The sequence below is a fragment of the Fusarium mangiferae genome (assembly GCF_900044065.1).
Source record: "Fusarium mangiferae strain MRC7560 genome assembly, contig: FMAN_scaffold011, whole genome shotgun sequence".
NCBI classification, from domain to species: Eukaryota; Fungi; Ascomycota; class Sordariomycetes; order Hypocreales; family Nectriaceae; genus Fusarium; species Fusarium mangiferae.
The window spans coordinates 1,544,583-1,563,767 of NW_024573931.1; the positions used below are offsets into that span (position 1 = coordinate 1,544,583).

The 19,185-nt window shown below is 50.5% G+C and overlaps 7 protein-coding genes across 7 annotated transcripts; 3 read left to right on the forward strand and 4 right to left on the reverse strand.

The window, feature by feature from the left end:
* Positions 1-102: 102 nt before the first annotated feature.
* FMAN_10322 (putative rRNA processing protein) lies at positions 103-1,038 on the reverse strand (the record flags this gene model as incomplete). The annotated part of the gene is made up of 2 exons (XM_041820984.1): positions 103-820; positions 875-1,038. The coding sequence occupies 2 exons, from the start codon at positions 1,036-1,038 to the stop codon at positions 103-105; spliced, it is 882 nt and encodes a 293-aa protein (XP_041686810.1).
* A 226-nt stretch (positions 1,039-1,264) lies between these two features.
* On the forward strand, positions 1,265-2,223 carry FMAN_10323 (uncharacterized protein; the record flags this gene model as incomplete). Its single annotated transcript, XM_041820985.1, has 4 exons — positions 1,265-1,297; positions 1,345-1,797; positions 1,853-2,026; positions 2,170-2,223. 4 exons carry the CDS (start codon positions 1,265-1,267, stop codon positions 2,221-2,223), a joined length of 714 nt encoding a protein of 237 aa, XP_041686811.1.
* Positions 2,224-2,274: 51 nt separating this feature from the next.
* FMAN_10324 (putative D-xylulose kinase) lies at positions 2,275-4,172 on the reverse strand (the record flags this gene model as incomplete). The annotated part of the gene is made up of 3 exons (XM_041820986.1): positions 2,275-3,522; positions 3,578-4,026; positions 4,079-4,172. The coding sequence occupies 3 exons, from the start codon at positions 4,170-4,172 to the stop codon at positions 2,275-2,277; spliced, it is 1,791 nt and encodes a 596-aa protein (XP_041686812.1).
* Positions 4,173-6,758: 2,586 nt separating this feature from the next.
* On the reverse strand, positions 6,759-8,662 carry FMAN_10325 (uncharacterized protein; the record flags this gene model as incomplete). Its single annotated transcript, XM_041820987.1, has 2 exons — positions 6,759-7,456; positions 7,552-8,662. The coding sequence occupies 2 exons, from the start codon at positions 8,660-8,662 to the stop codon at positions 6,759-6,761; spliced, it is 1,809 nt and encodes a 602-aa protein (XP_041686813.1).
* A 1,274-nt stretch (positions 8,663-9,936) lies between these two features.
* Positions 9,937-11,139, forward strand: FMAN_10326 (uncharacterized protein; the record flags this gene model as incomplete). The annotated part of the gene is made up of 1 exon (XM_041820988.1): positions 9,937-11,139. One exon carries the CDS (start codon positions 9,937-9,939, stop codon positions 11,137-11,139), a length of 1,203 nt encoding a protein of 400 aa, XP_041686814.1.
* A 30-nt stretch (positions 11,140-11,169) lies between these two features.
* Positions 11,170-11,813, reverse strand: FMAN_10327 (uncharacterized protein; the record flags this gene model as incomplete). The annotated part of the gene is made up of 2 exons (XM_041820990.1): positions 11,170-11,336; positions 11,390-11,813. The coding sequence occupies 2 exons, from the start codon at positions 11,811-11,813 to the stop codon at positions 11,170-11,172; spliced, it is 591 nt and encodes a 196-aa protein (XP_041686815.1).
* Positions 11,814-12,148: 335 nt separating this feature from the next.
* FMAN_10328 (putative cell division-associated protein) lies at positions 12,149-18,481 on the forward strand (the record flags this gene model as incomplete). Its single annotated transcript, XM_041820991.1, has 2 exons — positions 12,149-15,303; positions 15,352-18,481. The coding sequence occupies 2 exons, from the start codon at positions 12,149-12,151 to the stop codon at positions 18,479-18,481; spliced, it is 6,285 nt and encodes a 2,094-aa protein (XP_041686816.1).
* Positions 18,482-19,185: the final 704 nt, after the last annotated feature.

The window sequence follows — 19,185 nt, forward strand, 5'->3', positions numbered from 1 at the left end:
AAGCACGGGAAACACTGGGCGAACGTTTTGCGGGGTATCATGGTTTCTATTTTCCTCTGGGTTTATTGCTTTTCTTGGTATTAAGTTGCAGATGTTAGCCTCTCACCTGTCGTTCTCGGCTGTCAACTCAGCCATGAGTCCTCCTTTGTCCCTCCGCTTCGCGTCCTCAGCCAGCTTACTATCCACTAGGTCAGATAGCTCCTTAGATCGGTTGAGTGCTCCTTGAGCACACTGGATGAAGAGTGGTGCGTCAAGAGAGGTTCCTCCCAGTTTGGCAATCTGACAAATCTCGCCATGCTTGTTGAGACTGTATGTGCAGTGAGAAACTCGCAGTTGCTCCTCAAGCCAGTTGGTATCAACGAGGACCTGGCTTCCATCTTCGCCAAAGAAGCTGAAGGTGACACAGAAAGGGGAGTGAAGCCAGCTTAGAGGCACGGGCTCTCGCTCAGCAGGTGTGTATATGGTAAGGTTTTCTCCCTCGATGCTGGAATCTGGCTTGCGGAAATGTCGGAGAGCTGCGACAACTGCTAGGCAAGCCGCGTCTGTAAGGTTTCCATCATGCGTGAGGACGTGAAGATCGACTCTGATAGACCAACATTTCTGGCCGGCGATGAGGCATAGTGACTCGGTGTCTAGCGCACCAGATCTTCTGATTGTTTTCTCGAGAAGCCTGGAGAGAAGAACCTCCTCGAGTGAAGGGCGGTTGACCTCATATGAAGGGGCAACCATGGGACTGAGTTCTGATGTGATTGTGAAAACTCCGTCAAAGGGACGGTCTGAGTATGGCACGGTGACTTCTGCCGAAACCTTTGCTAGAACTCTAAGACTTTCATTAGCAAGAAATATATATCACCAAGATATAATAGTGAAATACCTTGTTTTTCCATACTTGACTTCCGCGACTCCATATTCGTCTCCAAAGGTGAGTTGAAGAGGCCGAAACTCGTCGAATTTGCGCCCGTCTAATCGCAAACCCTCATCGAGTGCTTGGGTGACAAAAGTCCTCTCAGATAGAGAAGGTTCAGCTTCGCGAGGCATGATTGACTATTATTTTTGTGTGAATATTTCGTGACAGGAAATGCTGTGTCTATGAACTGCCAAAGCGTAATAGAAAGAGAGAAACATTGTGGAAATTCTGCCGGGCGGTGAAGTACCATTTACGGTAGGCCTGCTTCTCGTTGTACGCCTCGCGTCGGCAATGTTCAAGACTTCTTATTGACATTGAAACACCATTTCTTCAAGAATCTATTGAGGAGCTTTCGCCATGACTACCGCGCATAGACCTACGTTCGATCCGGTCCGTATTATCCCTTATATTTCTTCAGCGCATACTGACATTGACAGGCCCGTGGCAAAGAAGCCCTCCGAGGTCCAGCCTACCATCAACGCCTCCTCCCAGCCCACACCCAACTCAAATATCGTCAAGCCGGTCAAGGCGGCGATGCTGACGAACCCACGCGCGACCTCGCTGCAGAGCTCCTCGCTGCCGAAGCCGCCCATTTCACCAAGAAGAACGGTGCCCCTGCCCTGGTTGATGATGCCGACGAGGACGACGAAACCAGCGTGTCTAATGGCGCGAAGCGAGCGCTTCCAAGTGCTGATGGTGAGGGAGAAGATTTAGAGGCTAAGAGACGGCGGATCTTAGCAGAAACAAGGGACATCGATGCCGACGATAGCGAAGAGGACGACGACGACGACAGTGAAGACGACGAGGATAGCGATGATGACTCTGATGCAGAGCTACAGAGAGAGTTGGACCGTGTACGAAGAGAGCGAGAGGAGAGAAAGAAGAAAGAGGTAAGTTTGAGCGATTCTCAGATGCAGATAAATGATTTGCTGATACACGTCACAGGAGGCCGAGCGACTCAAAGAAGAGGAAGAGGCCCGAGAACGCGATATTGCCCTGGGAAATCCTCTCCTCAACAAACAAGATTTCAATATGAAGCGCCGCTGGGACGACGACGTGGTGTTCAAGAACCAGGCACGTGGCACAGAAGACAAGGGCAAGAAAAAGGAGTTCGTAAACGTAAGTCTTGTGATTCTTCCGCTCGCAAAGCATTCTTTGCCAGCGAGTCAGTTCTATATGCGTTTCTTTTCTTTTCCTTTCTCTTTTTCTTTTTCTTACTTCAAATATGCAGAGAGACATCGTTCGCTAACCCAGACCTTTAGGATCTCCTCCGTTCCGACTTTCATAGGCGCTTCATGAGCAAGTACGTTAGATAATGACATAGACAAACTCCTCCATTTTAGACATTAGATACCCTGAGTTTTAAATCAAGCACTCTCCTGCGACCGTCTTCGTCCGTCCTTTGACTCCAAAGCCTGCTCGGTGAGGATCTTGTTCTCCAGGCCTTCGAAGGCTCCAAGAACGTTGCCGTACTTTTGATAGGTTCCCTCGCGGTAGCCGTCGTCAATGCGCTGGATGTTCCCCTCCTCAGTCCATCGCTTACCAATGAGCTCGTCGAATGTCTCGTTTGGCTGGCGCTCGAGAGCCCAAAGAGCCTTGTAGGCTCCGCCAAGGGCGCAGGCATTGCCACCAACATCGAGCTTGTAAACACCGTCGCTGCCGCCGAGGACCTCGCCAATGACGCGGGCGATGGCTGGGTTCAGAGAGCCACCTCCGACGAGGTAGATACGACGGGGCTGAGCTGGTAGGCCGGGACGAGTGCTCTCCACCAGGTTCTGAGAGCGTAGGCGCATAGATAGGGCCTGAGACTCAACAATCACTCGAGCGTCAGTCTCCTTGTCCCATCCTCCCTTGACTTCCTGAAGGTCAGAGCCATCAGGCTCGCAGGAGTATCGCCAAGTGCCTGCACGGATATTGGGTACCACTTCGGTGAGGTAGAAATATAGACCAAGCTTGCGCCTATCGTCCTCCTTGGCAGCGCCCAGAGCAGGAGTGTTCTCGATGGCCTTATTGAAGTTCTCCCAGCCGGTAGGGCCGTTCTCGGGCTTGGGAAGTTGGTCTCGCACTCGCTCACGTGCTAGGCCTCCGTTCTTGTAGCACAACATAAACATGTAGTGACCATCGGTTGTGGGGTGGTTGAAGAAGTGGTAAGCGCCATCAGGCTTGTACTTTGGTGTGTTCATGAGGAATGTCGTCGAAGTACCAAGAGAGACAATGGCGTCGAGAGGCCGAAGGGGAAGGGCGAGAATAGTTCCGGGGTTATCGCCGGTGAATGGTGTGATCTGGCAGTCGGGGTGGAAACCGTGGCGGTCTACGAAATAGGGAGAGATAGAGCCCAACACAGCAGCGCCATCGAGGCAAGGCTCACCCAGTTTCTTTCGTAGGTTGAGGGCATCGCGCTTGCTCCCAGCAGCAAGCTCGAGAAGAGGTTCGCTGTATGTTTGGCGGGACATGTCCCAAAGGTTCATACCGCAGACATCGCTGACATCCATGGGGGCGATGGCGCCGAGGAAGACGGATGCCAGCCATGACGAGACGAGGGAAATGTGAGCTGTCTTGGCGTACATGTCTGGGAGGTCCTTCTTAAGGCGCATAATCTGGGTCCCAGTAAATCGCTGGTAGATTGGTTAAAATCTGGTCTTCTCTGGCTATTGGGGGATCTCAACTCACGTGGTGAGCACCACTGCCTGTCACCTCAGCAAGCTTCTGGCGACCCCCAAGAGCAGCATCAAAAGCGTCACATTCAGCCTGGGTGCTCTGATCCTGCCAATTGGGCGACCATTGATGGGAAAGGGCCTGTGGTAGCTGAACAACCAGAGGGAGGCGAGGATCAAGATGGTGAAGAATCTCGTAGGCATTGCCATTCCAATAGACACTGCCATGCTGCTGACAAGAGCCGCTGATACCGCGGATATGAGACAGAGGAACAGGCATAGACTCGGCCAATCGGTCCAGGACGAGATCTACAGACTCCAGCCACATGGCAACTGGAGCATAGACCTCGCCTGTCTCCTCGTAGACATGGACACCTTTCTTGATGCCATATTTGTGGCCAAAGTCCTTGTCGAAGTCGACCTTGGCTTCACCTTTGACCTTGAGGTCTGAATCGACAACCAAGGCTGGATATGGGTTAGCGAATTGCGCCGGCAGCTGAGAATCTGGCTGACGTGCCTTTGAGCTGCTGAGTCGACAGATCGAAGCCGAGGTATAGTGGCTTAAAGTCCGAGGACTGATCTGGGGAGTTGGATCGAGCAAGAAACGGCATTGTGAATAGCTTCGGGTAAATGTCGAGCTGTTGAATCTAGGTACCTAGCTAGGTGAGGATACTATACTATATCCAAGGGCGCCAACCACGGCCGACGTAAATGGTAGCGAGATGGCGAAGTACTGGTAATAAGAGCCAATTCAGTAGGTGACGTAAGAATTGACAATCTTGTAAGTGCGTGCGTGTGAAGAGTCTCGGTGGAATAGAAGGAATATGGGCCAAGTTGTGTGAGACAGGGAAAACACCAGAAAAAGCCACGAGCTGGGCTTTATAGCTTATAACGCGTGTGCCTTGCCTTAGCTGAGCAGTCACTCACTCACTCACTCACTGCCAATCCAGTCCAGGACAGTACAAGTAACTGCATCGTGTTAGACCGCCACCCTCCAACAGGGAAGGATGAGATAGACACACACTAAAAGGTTGTCTTTGGTGGGTAACATGCATCAGAATCAACTCCAAAGCTAGTATTATTAACTGTAAGGCGTGTATGCAGTAATGCCAGTGCCATACCAAAATGATACACCCATACAACTGGAAGCTAATAAGAATTCTGTGCTCTTACTTTATCCATTTACCTACACAAAGACAAATAGTCATCAAAATCATGCTGTAAAAATTGGGCAGAGGTCATATGAACACAATTGCATGCCCGGGGAATATATCCGCCTGTCTACCTAGGTATTTGCTGCCAGGTACCTAGATAATTATTGCATATAGATTACCTGATAGCTGGGTCATCTTTGCCTAAAATGAACAATCTGTAGTTTTTTTTTTTTTTTGACATATTCTCTCTCTCTCCCTCTCTCCCTCTCTCGGTCTCTCTTGTCAAGCAATTATCCAATTCCTAGCTAGTACTTAGAGATACCATCAGAAAAACAAACTACACTACCTTAGTACCTAGGTACCTACGTAACTCTCAAAAAAAAATATGGAGATTTTTTCTCTCACTTTCCATCATCCGTATCAACGTGGGGTTTGTCTTGTCCGCCGCTGAATGAGTCGCTCAACCAAAACGAGCCAACCCCAGTTTTTCATCGAGACTGGACCCTTGATGATCGATAAAAGGAAGCCTGGGCTAGCGTTGGGAGGGGCGTGTACGGATATAATAAGATGCCTGCCTACCTTGCCCATTTGCAAACACGACACTCAACACCTGAGAACCCTTTTTAAGCATTCACATTCAGGCAAGTCGTGATACGGATCAAGCCGAAGGGGGTGTGGGAACGGAAGAATAGGAATTGATCACCAGGGACGGACAGTACAAAAGTCTTGGAAAAAGAAGTATCATGGTAGAATAAGACTGTTAGGAAGATTAGCATGGCCAAGAGACTTGTAGCTATGTGACACTCTTCTTAACTCTCTGCCTCAAGAAAACCTTCAGTTCCAATTAATGAGCAAAAAATAACCATAGTTAACTATATAAATATCAAAAGCTCACTGTCATATCATGACAATGAATATTCTCAACAATCAAGTCTTCGCTTTCTTCTTCCTTCAATTCTAGCGCTCTATCTGCAATTAGCCTAAATCCATCAACAGCTCCCACCCCAGTCCCATCTTCAGTTTATATCCCGGCCAATAGAACCCGTGACCTCTCAAAGTCTGGTTGCTCCTCGTGAACAAAGCCAAGCCAATGAATAGCGAGCGCTTCTAACTGACAGCAAGAAGGGGGCGTGAGGAAATTGAATTCGGCTTCTATAAGAATTGTCTCTTCTTGACTCTGGATACAGAAGGTCGCTGGAATTATTTCTCTACTCCAGCTTCAAGCGCATTTGGGCTGATGTGCTGAAAGTTACCTATACAATAATAGCCATGAGCCTCAAACGTGGGGGTCATTCAGGTCCGGTGACATCCTTGCCGCCTGGAATCTCATCATCTTGTTCGACATCATGGCCAGTTCGATTTTACTCCTCTTATTCTCCGTCCGAGTCCATCTGCTCCTGTTGGGGCGCATCTAGGCTGAAAAACGCCACAAGCATGACCTGAATGTACCTCTCTTATCTGCATTTTCTATCCGTACATAGTGTACACACACCATTACAGTCTGTGTAACATACTACCTAGTCCAAATCTCATGAGTTGTTGTTGGATTTTAGGAGTGTAGATCCTCCCTCCCTCTTGAACCTTTCAAGTTATGTGCCCCGCGAAACACACTTCCTTACACCTTCTCTTCCTCTTCAAGATACATATGTCTATGGTCTGCTCTATTACACCAATTGCTTCAATGTCAATTCCGACCCTGATCCGGAACAAGATAGTCAAGTCACGAGAAAGAAAAGGAGGTGCACTTTTTTACTGCATATGCACATGCAGATGCCATCGGTCTTCCTTCACCGACGGTCAGGTCGACAGATGCCGGCTATTGAGAGATCCTAGTCTGAACCTCTTACGGCTCTCAACCGGCCAGGCTCCACTGGCCCGCAGCTCAGACCCCAAGAAGCCGAGCTAGACCCCAGTCAAGGGGCAAGGTTGGCTTGGACTTGTCGTACTAAAGTGCAGCTTCGACGAGAACAAGATGCAGCATGGCCGTGATCGTTCCCCAGGATCCCAGGCTAAAGTCTCGCTTCTGACAGGGCATCCTCCACTCTATTGCTTGCTTCTGTTCCTGAGACCATCGCCTTGTTCGTGGGAGCCATTGGGTTCATTAACATGACCACTGCTCTTGTGATCGTGATGCTCGTGATGCTCATGATTGTGGTTCGACTCGCCCTCTGCCTCAGACGCATCCTCCTCGGTCTCTGGTGGCAGAACCACAGTCCCAGGGATAAAGTCGTCAAACCTTGCCTTGGCGGCAGCCTCCTTGGGTGAGAATCGGATGCGAACTCTTCTGACACCGCGTACTTTCCCTCCGACTTGAGTCCGCACCGCATCTTCGACTTGCTGCGTTGCGTCAACAGACCACGCACCAGGTACGGTCATCTCGAGGTCCACAAGATAATTCTGGCCTGATTTGATACCGCTCACTTCGCGTAGAGCAACTTCGTGTCCTTCAACCACGGTCTTCAATGCTTTATTGGCCTGTTTTGTTACCGAAGACTTGATCTCATCATCAATGCCCTGGTCTGCCAGTTCGCGAAAAGCAGCAACTGTGTTTCCGGCACCAGCCTGGATAACCATGATGGAGATGAGAAGACCGCCGACGGGGTCCAGCCACGCCGCATTTTCCATTGCATTGGCTCCCATGATGGCTGCCAAAGTGACGAACCCTGTTAAACTGTCGACTCGGTGATGAATGGCGTTCGACGCGAGAACCGACGATTTACGTTCCCGAGCAACCTTCATTGCTGCAACTGGTCAGCTCTTATACTTTCAATCCCAAGGCTTACGTTGTACACGTGCAGTCTGGCGCCGCTACCTTGAGAGTTGGGAGAACACTTACTCGCGTGGTAAAGCCATTCCTTGATCAGAATTGTCCCTGCTGCAAGCCAAGCGGCATGCATACTCGGGATCCCCAGTGCTGCAGCTCCATGAGAATGACTATGACCGTGTCCGACGTGCTGCAGAATACCATGTGCCGCTTCCGGGTAAAAGTGCCCATAGAGACTGATACCGCTGTCCCAACCCATGTAAAGACCTCCAGCCAAGAGCATACTCGAGACACCGAGTGATCCCAGACTCTCTACCTTGCCAAAGCCCATGGGGAATTTGTCTGTTGGTGGCTTGAGACTCCATGTGACTGTCGCGAGCGTCAAGATATCGGATGCAAGATCTGTGATGCTATGCCATGCGTCGGCAGTCATTGCTTTGGAGTTGAAAGCCCATCCACCAGCGAATTTGGCAATTGCCATGCCCAAGTTAGAGACCAAGCCAATGCGGGTGATTCGGACGCCGGGGTCGTCTTTGTTGCCTGAAGTTAGGTACGCGTTGTCGTGATGGTGGTGGTGGCCCAATATGCCATGGCTATGACTGTGGTCATGACCGTGGCTGTGATTATGACCATCTTTGCGGTCGTGGTCGTGGCCTTGGCCAGTATGCGGTCGGATCTGCGACATTGAAGTTTTTAGGAGTGAAGGTGGTGATCGGAGTTTGTTGCGAAAGGGAGCAAGATGTGGTAGCGAGTTAGTCGAAGGGCGAGTGACGGAGGCAGTATTTGATACGTGGTAGGATGAGAGCTTAGACGAGGCCGAGAGGTAGGCGCACGTCGATAGGGCGGCGACGATGGAAGCTTTTTGCAGGGCGCGTAGGCGAAGACGTAGACAAGCGACGTGGGGAGTTGCGATATTTGATCTCAAAACGGACATCTGGCCTCGGTATTTGGTTTGTTGTGAAATATGGACATTAGGGTGCCCATTGATATGTCCATGTCCATGTCCCTGTCCCCATGAGGCAAAGCCACGACTCCTCTGATTGTGACTGTGCGTGGCTCTGGCTCCAGCTCCGGGCCCAGCTGTTGGCGACGTCACTACAGCGCCAGCGCCAGCGCCTACGCCTGTGCCTGTGCCTGTGCCTGTGCCTGTGCCCGTGGGACGGCCGGCCTGCGGGAGACTCATACAGTATATCCGAGATGTTGTCTTGCAGGGGAAATACGGATAACACGGGAAAGTGGGAGAAGGGGCCGGGTATCACTATTGTGTTGCGTGTTTTCCCTTGGAATTGCGTAGGGTCTGAAGCACGGTTCAGATATAGACAGATAGGTTATAGACGAATGTTAGGGAGAGGAAAGATGGTGTGTTTTGTTGACGTCGGGTTATTCAATGCCATATGCCCGTTAACGGAGCTGTTCAAGTTTCGAGCCGGGTTCAATAGAGCGAGCGGATTTGGCTCGGTCGGAAGCGGACCAAGGCCACTCACTATATGAGCGAGTTAAAGAGTCAATAATTAATTATGCGAAGGAGAGACAGAATTCCCCGGCAGCGAGTGGAAGAGAAAAAAAAAGATTATCAAGATTATCAGACATAAAACAAGCAAGCAGAGTAGGGAGTTTAGCTCCACCAAAATCCAAACTTGGTGCGGCAATTGGCAGGAAAAGACACCGACCTACGACGCCATTGAGGATAGGATGCGAGGTGAACCCACTATCTACGACACTCTCGCCTGATGAGTGATCGCGAGGTTCCGGTCTCCGGATAGCACAGCCAGCAGCAACTGGCAGGGCTTGACCGCTGAGCCATATGTTTTCAGGGATGGTCAAGTTTGCGTCGGGCATTGGCTGTACAATACAGTATGGCAATTGAGTAACAACTGGAACCTAGTAGCCTAGGTACGTGGAAGCAATTCAGTACGATCATGGTTCAGAGGCCTGTCTTTACCAATTCTACCCTGAAAGCTGACTCGAGTTTACCATCTTCTTTGTCATTATCAGATTCGGGTTGTGGGGGAGATTCAAGTAATAAGCGCCCACCTCAGCCGTACGCACTACCTGGGCTGTTCAGCCACAATGCCACATGCACCCTTGCCCAGTTGGTTGCAAGGCTGATGAGTGAGAATCGTCCCTGAAACCAATGACGCGCTCTTTTCCATACACTGGCTCTAAGAATAATCCCTGTAGCCAAATTTACAACCATCTTCGTGACTGTATGCCACGCCATCCTCTTGTCTAATATCAGGCCTTGTATTTCAATTTTCGTATCCAGTTCGTCATCACTGGTCCGCTCGAGTCAGTGCCTCAGTAGGGCTGGCGACTTGATCATCTTCAGCCAATCCTCCACAAGCAATTGGAAACAGCCTCGTCAGCCACTGGGGATTGGGCTTGAGTTTCACTCTAAGAATTTATCACATCGAGGATTCCTAATTCTTGAATATTACAACCCTGAAAGCGGCCCCAATGAGCAAGCCTCTGCTCAGGATCCCTTACACGGACCTCCCCCTGCCTTCAGTAATTGCACCAGCTTCGGCCTCGACACTCCCTGGAGCTATCACCGCCCTCCATCGCTTCTTTGTCGCACCCTCTCCAAGCCACTTACCTTCATCCGCCGTTGTTCTCACCGGTGCAGGTCTTTCAGTCGCTTCGGGTTTAGCAGATTACCGGGGCGTCAAGGGCACTTACAAGGTCAACAAGACATACCGACCTATCTACTACCCAGAGTTCCTCAAGAGTCACGAATCTCGCAAACGGTACTGGGCTCGAAGCTTTCTAGGCTGGTCTAATCTTCAAAAGGCATCCCCAAACAAAGGCCACTATGCTATAAGAGATCTCGCGAATCTTGGTCTGATACGCAGTGTCATTACTCAAAATGTTGACTCCTTCCATCCAAGAGCTCATCCTGATCTACCAGCTTTAGAATTGCATGGATATTTAAGAGCTGTTGTCTGCACGACTTGTAAAAACGAGTTCTCCAGAGATGAATTCCAGGACAAATTGTCCACCCTCAACCCTAAATGGGCCGAGTTGCTTGAGAGGGCCCTCAAGTCAGGGGCATTAGACACAGAAGACCCAGTTGAGCGCAGGTTCAGGGGCCTAAAGGTGAACCCCGACGGCGATGTGGATCTGCCAGATGCCCCCTATACAACCTTTAGATACCCCTCTTGTCCCAAATGCTTATCCAGCCCTCCAAAGAATGCTGACGGACGTCAACATGTTGTCCAGGTTGACACAGATGGTGCATGGAAGCTTCCCAGCACCGCGGGAATTCTGAAGCCTGCGGTAGTAATGTTCGGAGAAAGCATTGACAATCATGTCAAACACGCTGCTGAGGAAGCCATTGACAATGCGGGAAAGCTTCTCGTTCTTGGTACCTCTCTTGCCACTTATTCGGCTTGGAGGCTTGCCAAGCGGGCTCAGGATCGGGGCATGCCCATCGCCATTATCAGCATGGGCGGAATCAGAGGCGAGGACAAGTTCTTCGCGGGTATGGATCCCAATCAAGAGGGTGAGCAGGGAGTGAGAGTTGCACTATCGACAGACGACCTCCTTCCAGCTCTTCTTTCTGCACTGCGCAACGATGTTGCGCCATCAGAAGCACCAGCACGGACTTCACTCCAAGCTTCCTTTGGAAATCGTGATATTTTCAAGGATATGCTCTCATGAAAGTAGATTATCAGTGTACCACTAATATATCTAAATGAAATTGCCAAGACCTCCGGGTTTTGCGTTTGTCGGTACAGCCTTGACAGACTCTGCATTCTGGGATGAGGTTGGTGAGGTTGTGTTTGCGGGCTCACTTCGCTCTGGCTTCTCTCGTTTCGACTTGCGAATTGCTTCGTCACGTTCAATCGCCTTCAACACTGCCAAGATTCGTTAGCAACCGGCAAGTTTGATGGCTGGGCCCAGCTCATACTCTCTTCCCAATCGGCTTCCTTTGCAGTATCTCCAGTTCCAAGTGCCGCCTCCACGTCAACCGGCTCGCCTCGTTGGATTTTCTCGACAACTTCCCGCAAGGATGCAATCCGAGCCTCTGACTGTCGCATGTATCGATCAAAGGAATTTCGTAAGGTAATCATCTGAATCGACATGGACCCGATAAGAAGAAATATGGCAATGAAGAATGTCGCGGGATTCCATTCCTTGGACCTCTTCCTTAACTGGCGATTTTCCTTTCTCAGTGGCTTCGGCACCAAGTTTCGCCAGAATGACCTATCGACGACTGTAGCCGGGGCCGTGCTTGAGTATCGAATGCCGCATCTTGAGGCATGCGACGTCCTAAACACAAAGGAGGCCACTCGAATATAACCAGGGCGAAGTGAAAGCTGTCCAAGCGACATTTTGCGATCTTTTAATCTCGATGATTGGTGTCGTTAGCTGGAACTTGGCTTAATTGAGACTCGAAACTTCAAAGATCCTCTACCGAGAATATGAGAGCACGGACCATCCGATCCGGCAACCGACAGTTGCCTCGGGCAACCAGCTGTGTTTGCCCATTTCCGGGGCTAGGCCGCCAGGATTAACAAAGTCAACTAATTATCAATTGCGACATAGAGAGAGACCTGCAGCTTTTCGTTTTCAACTTGCATATTGTACCTGTACTGTACCGCTCTCCGTATTAGGAGCTTTTGGTTTTTGACGACGGCATGATAACGAAATTACACTCATAATCTAAATGGCTTCACTGCAGGTAAAGGCCGACGCGGCCAAGACAGCTCTAGCCTCAACATCAACATGTACGACTGCCACCGTCGTGACTCTAAAGGAACTACTGCTACCCGACATCGAGACTTCATACACGGCATCACAAACCAATTCGCGAACGGCCTCTAAGACGACGACAAACTCGAAGGCAAAACGAATCGCGGGCGGCAAATCCCATACAGCAAAGTCTACCAACGAGCAGCTTTCATCGAAAGACCGTGCAGCTCTGGCAACACATGTGATCAACATTTGCATCAAGTCCCTAAATGAAGCTGCGAAGCCTACCACTCCTACCACTCCGAGTAAGCAACAAGCCGCTCAGGGAGACTCCAAGAAAACCTCTGGTCCTCGAACGTTGCGGAGATCCCTGTCCGCACCGTTATCACCGCTGCAGCCACGAACTTTGAATCGCGTAGCTACCTCGCCAAACATCGCCGCCAAAGCGGCAATACAAGCGGCAACGCAGTCTACCGGATGTCTCGCCGCTGTTGAGTGCGCGCGCGTGGCTTTCACCTGTCTACGATCTATTATGGGCCCGATGCAGCCGGCACAGACAGATTTCCAACTCGAGAATGGGATGTCAGCATTCATTAGCAAACTTCTGGCGCTCGGGTTTCAGGATCAGGCGTTGAAGGAGCTGAGGGTCTTAAAGCGACGGCTCGATGCTGGAGTTAACAAGTCAACGAAACCGAACTCTAGCGAAGGACAAACAGCTGCTCAAGTCATTTTGGAGCTGCTCGACTACGGTGATAAGATTCCCGATAGCTTGCTACCAATTGTTACAGGTTCTCAAATTCAAGTACTCCGATGGATTGCGCATTCCAAGAAACCAGCTCATATCGAGGCCGTGCTACCACTTCTCGAGGAATCTCATGTATCGTCCCCCATCAACCTCTTAGTGAGGTCGGGGGCCAAGAACGCGAAGGAAGCCCAAAAAGCAGCCAGGCAACTCGCCTCACTATCCCAGACTCTTCTTTCACTAGCACCCAGTGTCTCTAGCAAGGAAGACGCAGTTGCGACGGAGTTGAGACTGAGTCCGTCTCCAACTTCAGCTTTCAAGCTGCAAGTGCTCTGTTTCAAGATTCAGCTTAGATGGTGGAAAATGGCTGGTCACCGTGGAAACGTTGAGGACGATATTCTTTCGCCTTTTTCTCGATGCGTTCGCGCATATACTCGACGACAACCACCCACGAATGGACCAACATACGATTTGATTGCTGCATCGTTTAACGCGCTCACGGATCTAGCTGGGCTGCAACAGTCCCAAGTCAAGGCTTCATTCGACTCTCCCCTAAATTCCATTTACCAACTGCTTGGTGTCGCAGCTCAGACGGACCGCCAAAATGATGCAGCATGCCACTGGTTCCAGAAACTGAAGGACATGCTAGAACCGGACGGGGAATCGACTATTCGCGTGTTTTCGACTTCAGCCCGCCTTCTCGCTACACTCTTGAAACAATCCAAGCATGATACCAAGACACAACAGCTGGTTCAGGAGGTTACAGAGAGCCTCGAAGGGAGTTTGAGTGGAAACATCACCGATCTTAATGAACTGCTAGAGAGTCTGTCACTCGCTCGACGGTCAGCCGTTGGGTTCCTCGTCAGTAACTCCAATGGTCCGGAAGTAAGAGGTGACACCCTAAATTTAATCCGGGAGCATCTGAAGACGTTCATTACCAAATTTCCGCGGTTCGGCCGCCGTTGGTTAGGCGCTTCCCCCGGCAGAGATGCTTCAGCCAAATCCATCCTCCAGTTCGACCAACGACGAGAGGTTTTGATGCAGTCAATCAATCAGATCATCGATGGCGCGTTAGTTGTCATTAACGGCGATATCCAGGCTGACTCTATCACTTGGCAGCATATGGATGAGGTTCTCTGGGACTGCAACAAACTGATTGCTGCTGTTCTCGATCCCACGGTTTCAAGGGCACGAACAGAGCAGCTCAGTGGCTATTTTGCGAAAATATCCAGTCTGTATTTTGCCAGGTACAATCAAATACGCAAGGACCTCGGCAAGTCCAAACAGGTCAATAAGGAGATTCTTCAGTGTTTGAGCAGATCCATTGAGATTATTCAGGATCGGCCCATGGCGCAACAGGAGAAGGCTCATATGTCAACCAAGCTGGAGTTGTTTGCCGATCTCTGCAAGGCTGCAAACCGAAGTGAGGATGCAGTAAGAACCCTCCGATCAATCTGTACCAACATGATTGAGGAGGGTGCCTTAGTCAAGGTTACTACAGCGCTGGATTCTCAGCCTCCGAGCATTGCTTGGAGTGCTGATGAAAAGGCAGAGATATTGTCCAGAACACTACGTTCAATTGCTAAGCTTGACCACTCATGGAACGACTGGGCATTCTTTCTGCCGGAGGGTGAGCGAGCTGCAGTCCTCGAACACTTGATGCAAATCGTGGGAGACGCAGCAGCTAGGGCGGAGCGACTCAAACTATACGATCCATCAGTTCAAGCTCTTCTGCGAATCTACACAGCCGAGCGCTTCCCTATTCGCCGCCTTCGAGTTCTACTCCAGTTGCTCTTCCAGTCCATTGGAGAAGAGAACGAAATGGAGCAAATTTCCAACTTAGCTGGGGAAACAATTCAACTACTGGACAGCAAAGACTACGGCGATGACGGTTCTCTGCTTCGCTATCTTCCGCATCTCAGGACATTACATAAGTCAATGTCTGCATTGGCTATCACTAGCGCTCCTTTCCCAGTGTTTGCCCTGAGGGAAGCCGTTGTCTCTTGGAAATCGATGACTGAATCATGCACATCGAGAAACGATGTCTGTGAGCGAATCGACAATCCTGATGGTCTTCTGACACACCTGCAATCTGCCAGCCACTTCGCCAACCTTCGGGGTGAGAACAGTCTGCAGCTCGAGATCCTAGAGCTGTCAACACCTCTGTCCAAGATTCTGGCCGAACCGACCTATAACAACATCATCATTAATCATACACTTCTAGCGTCACAACATCTCAATATCGGTCACTTCTCTGAGGCAAAACAAACACTCGATGAGATAAAGAAGCTTTTGGACCAAGCCGACGGTGTCTCTCGTGGCCTGATTGCTGGGTTTCATCTGACACAAGCTGAGTATTACTCTGGCATCGGTAACATCGATGAAGCGTGAGTGCATAACACTCGGAAAATAGAACTATTCTAACTCATTTCCAGCGATTCATCACTAGCGGCTGCAAAGGCAATCTACGATGGATCTGTTACATCGTGGGCATTGTCAAAATCACAAGCCAACATATCTTTAGCCCTCAGCTCGTTCCTAGACTCAGTTCTCGCGTTAAAGCGTGGTCGGATACAAGACGCGCTTACCTGCGTTAAATCAAGCGTTCGGATTCTTTCGCACGATTGGTCCAAGATCGAGGCGACAGCATCCCGAGCAGCCGGCACTGGCGCTATGAACGTCTCAACAGCTAGTCTTTATAGTGTCACGGCTGATGCCAAGCTTGGCCAGGTGATCGGTCCTCGATTTTGGGCACTTGCTTTCCCCCTTCTGCGAGGTCTCCTGCATGTTTCTTCTGTCTATGCACATCTTGGCATGTACCAGGAGACCATTTACTACGCAGAGTCGGCCCAAAAGGTCGCTGAAAGCACAGGCTCACCACTCTATCGCGCACAGGTACTCGCTTGGACAGGTTCCGTCTACCACCGAGCTGGAAAGCTAACCAAGGCACTCGATTTCGGCAATGAGGCGTTCAACGAGTTACCGGACGACATCTCAGCTTCTCGGGTACAGGTTGCTTGCCAACTTGGCGGCTTGTTTCGCGATAGCGGCGACGAAGACAAAGCTCGTGAACTACTTCAGCTTGCCGAGGAGACTGCGCAACGCCTTGGCGATCATGGAAAGGTGTTGAGTATCCAGAATGAGGTGAAGAAAACCGCTCCGGTTGCTGCCAAAGCACGGGCAACAGCTTCTACACGCGCTACTCGAACTGCGACAAGGACGACAAGGGCTAAGACTGCTGCAAATCCTGCACCACGAACCCGAAAGCGGGAGGTCGTTGTCAAGGTTCAGCCATCTGCTGCAGAGGTGCTAAAGCTACCAAAAGACGCATACCAGGCTTCTCTCATGGCATCGGTTATCCTATCACGGGCTTTAGGTTTCATCAGTCAGAAGGATTGGGCTTCTGCTTTATCAACTTTGGAGGATGCCAGAGAATTGCCAAAGCTCTTCGGGACTCTATCCCAGGAGCAAGTAGTGACTGCAATCTCTCTTATCGGTCATAGCACAGAGCAGATGATTCACGACCCTGTATTCTCTGTCATCCAAGACTCGACCATTTCGTTCCCTGCTATTGCTGCTTCTGACAAGACGAAGGCTTCGCAGGGCCAGACGCCTCCACGTAAAGGACGCGCAGGAGCCGCAGAGCGAAAGAACTCCAAGGAAACCAGTGTTCCTGCGTTCGCTGAAGCATTGAAACAAGCACAAGAACTACTTCTCGAAGCTCATGCTTCGACGCTGTCAACAGCTAATAGCACTATGGTTCATCGTATTTCGGCTTTGCTACAGAACACGGTTATTCTTCTGTCGGCTACGTCTACGACACAATCTAGGGTCCTTGCTGGCTCGGGGTTTGCAACTTTCTCTGTAGACTTGGCTCGTAACGTCACTTGGAAACGTGAGCAAAGCACTCTCCAAACCAAAGAGACCGCTAAACCAGCCGACATTGACTCTGCTCATAACTCAAGACGGTCTAGCCTTGGACTCACAGCAGACATGGCCCAGTTCCAAAACAACTATATCGACATGGTACCTCACAACTGGAGTGTGGTTTCCATCTCCCTCAGCGACAACCACCATGATTTGTGTATCACTAAATTCCGGGCTGGTCACAGTCCATTCATTCTCCGACTGCCTCTTGAACGTGCCAATTCTCGAGATGCTGATTCGGATATCTTCAACTTCGAGAACGGAAAGGACGAGATGATGGAGATTATTCGGCTCGCTAACGATACGAGTCACTCCGCCAGTCGAGACTTCAGTGTCAAGGGTGCGAAAGCCGCTTGGTGGGCTGAGCGAGAGGCTTTGGATGATCGCCTTAAGGATCTCCTAAGCACTATCGAGACAACTTGGCTAGGTGGTTTCAAGGGTATCTTTTCTCAGCACGAACGCCGATCGGACCTCCTTGCACGTTTCCAGAAGAGCTTTCAACAGATACTCGACAGTAATCTGCCTTCTCGAAAACAAGGACGGAGCAAGAAGTCGACAAAAACACCCAAGGTGGCCCTTGACCCACGAGTCCTTGACCTCTTCATCGGTCTGGGTAATCCCAGTGATCCAGACAGTGATTATGACGAGGCTCTTAATGACCTGCTCTATTTTGTTGTTGACATTCTCCAATTCCACGGAGAACGCAACGCTTATGACGAAATTGACTTTGACGCTATGGTGGTCGAGACTTATGACGCCCTGCGCGGCTACTACGACGCGGCTAAGACGGGATCTGACCGAGCAGAAGGAGCTCACACTGTTTTGGTTCTTGACAAGGCCCTCCATGCTTTCCCCTGGGAGTCGATGCCTTGTATGGAAGGACTTGCAATTTCGCGTGTACCTTCGTTGGCTTGCTTGAGGCAACTTATTACGGAATCGCAACCATCAGCGAGCGATGATAATTCTGAAGACGCGCCAGAGGGCCACTACGTGTCTGCCGAGCAAGGTACCTACATCTTGAACCCCTCGAAAGACCTGGTCAACACACAGTCTACCTTCCAGCCGATTATGAAGGGCCTCGGCAGCTGGACAGGCATTGTTAACCGTGCTCCTGAAGAAGCCGAGTTCGAAGAAGCTTTGTCAAGCTCTGAGATTCTTCTCTACTTTGGACACGGAAGCGGCGCGCAGTACATTCGAGCACGCACGATTCGTCGTCTAGAAAAGTGCAGGCCAGCCACTTTCCTGATGGGATGTAGCTCTGCGTCGCTAACAGAAGCCGGAGAGTTTGAGTCCTACGGCCCTGTGTGGAACTACATGATGGCAGGATGTCCAGCTGTGGTGGGTACGCTATGGGACGTGACGGATAGGGACATTGATCGGTTCGCGGGCCGATCGTTTGAGGAATGGGGACTGTTCCCCAAGGGCACGTTCAAGGAGAATAAGCGAGTCAAGGGCAAGAGTCGGGCCTCGAGCGAGGACGAGAGTGAGTCGGAGGAAGACGGTCAAGTAATGAACAACGTGTCACTGGCCGAGGCGGTTGGGCGGTCCAGGGAGGCGTGCAAGTTCCGGTACCTCAACGCCGCGGCGGTGGTACTGTATGGCATCCCGGTGTACATCAAGCACAGAGGGGAAGATTGATTGAATAGGGGGCAAAGTGTTTGGTTGTTTATTCCTTTTTCAGGGTTACGAAGCATCGCGTCTCTTGCTGATACTGAATAGAGGTTAGATGGCGTAGCATAGCATGGCGTAGCAGGATACCTAGCTTAGCATTTCCGGGAGTTTGGATAAGTGGGATCCTGGTTTGAATTTTAGATTAATGAAGGGATAGTGCTTTTTTGATGAACAAATTTGAGTTTATGATCCATAATTGGCCCGGCTGTTGGAACATTCCCAAGGCTATGTTGAGTGAAAGGCCAGGGGAAGATGAGCTACATCTCTGGATACTACCCAAGATTGAAAGTTAGATAACTATTAACTTGCTCATTCTCTCACGATCCCACTGTTTATAGTTCGAGGTGCACATGGCCTTCTGTTTGTGTGGAAGATTCATGTTGTTGATGTGACAGCATGGCCACAACCGGGAGATATCATCTACGTTTTATGCAGTGGAACATTAACAACGGTTTCACTTCTGCGACCAAGATCGGGCCATGGCCGAAACGGACCGAGGCTCAGACACATTGCAGGTTGCACGGTGCAAGTGGCTGAGGAAGATGGTTGGATCTCTAAGTGCCAGTCAACGTATGCTGAGAAACTATACTGTGATACCTTCCAGAAGGAGATGCAGAGGAGACTGACCTGAGACTCGAGCGAGAGGGAGGGAGAGATGTGAGTTAGTCCTA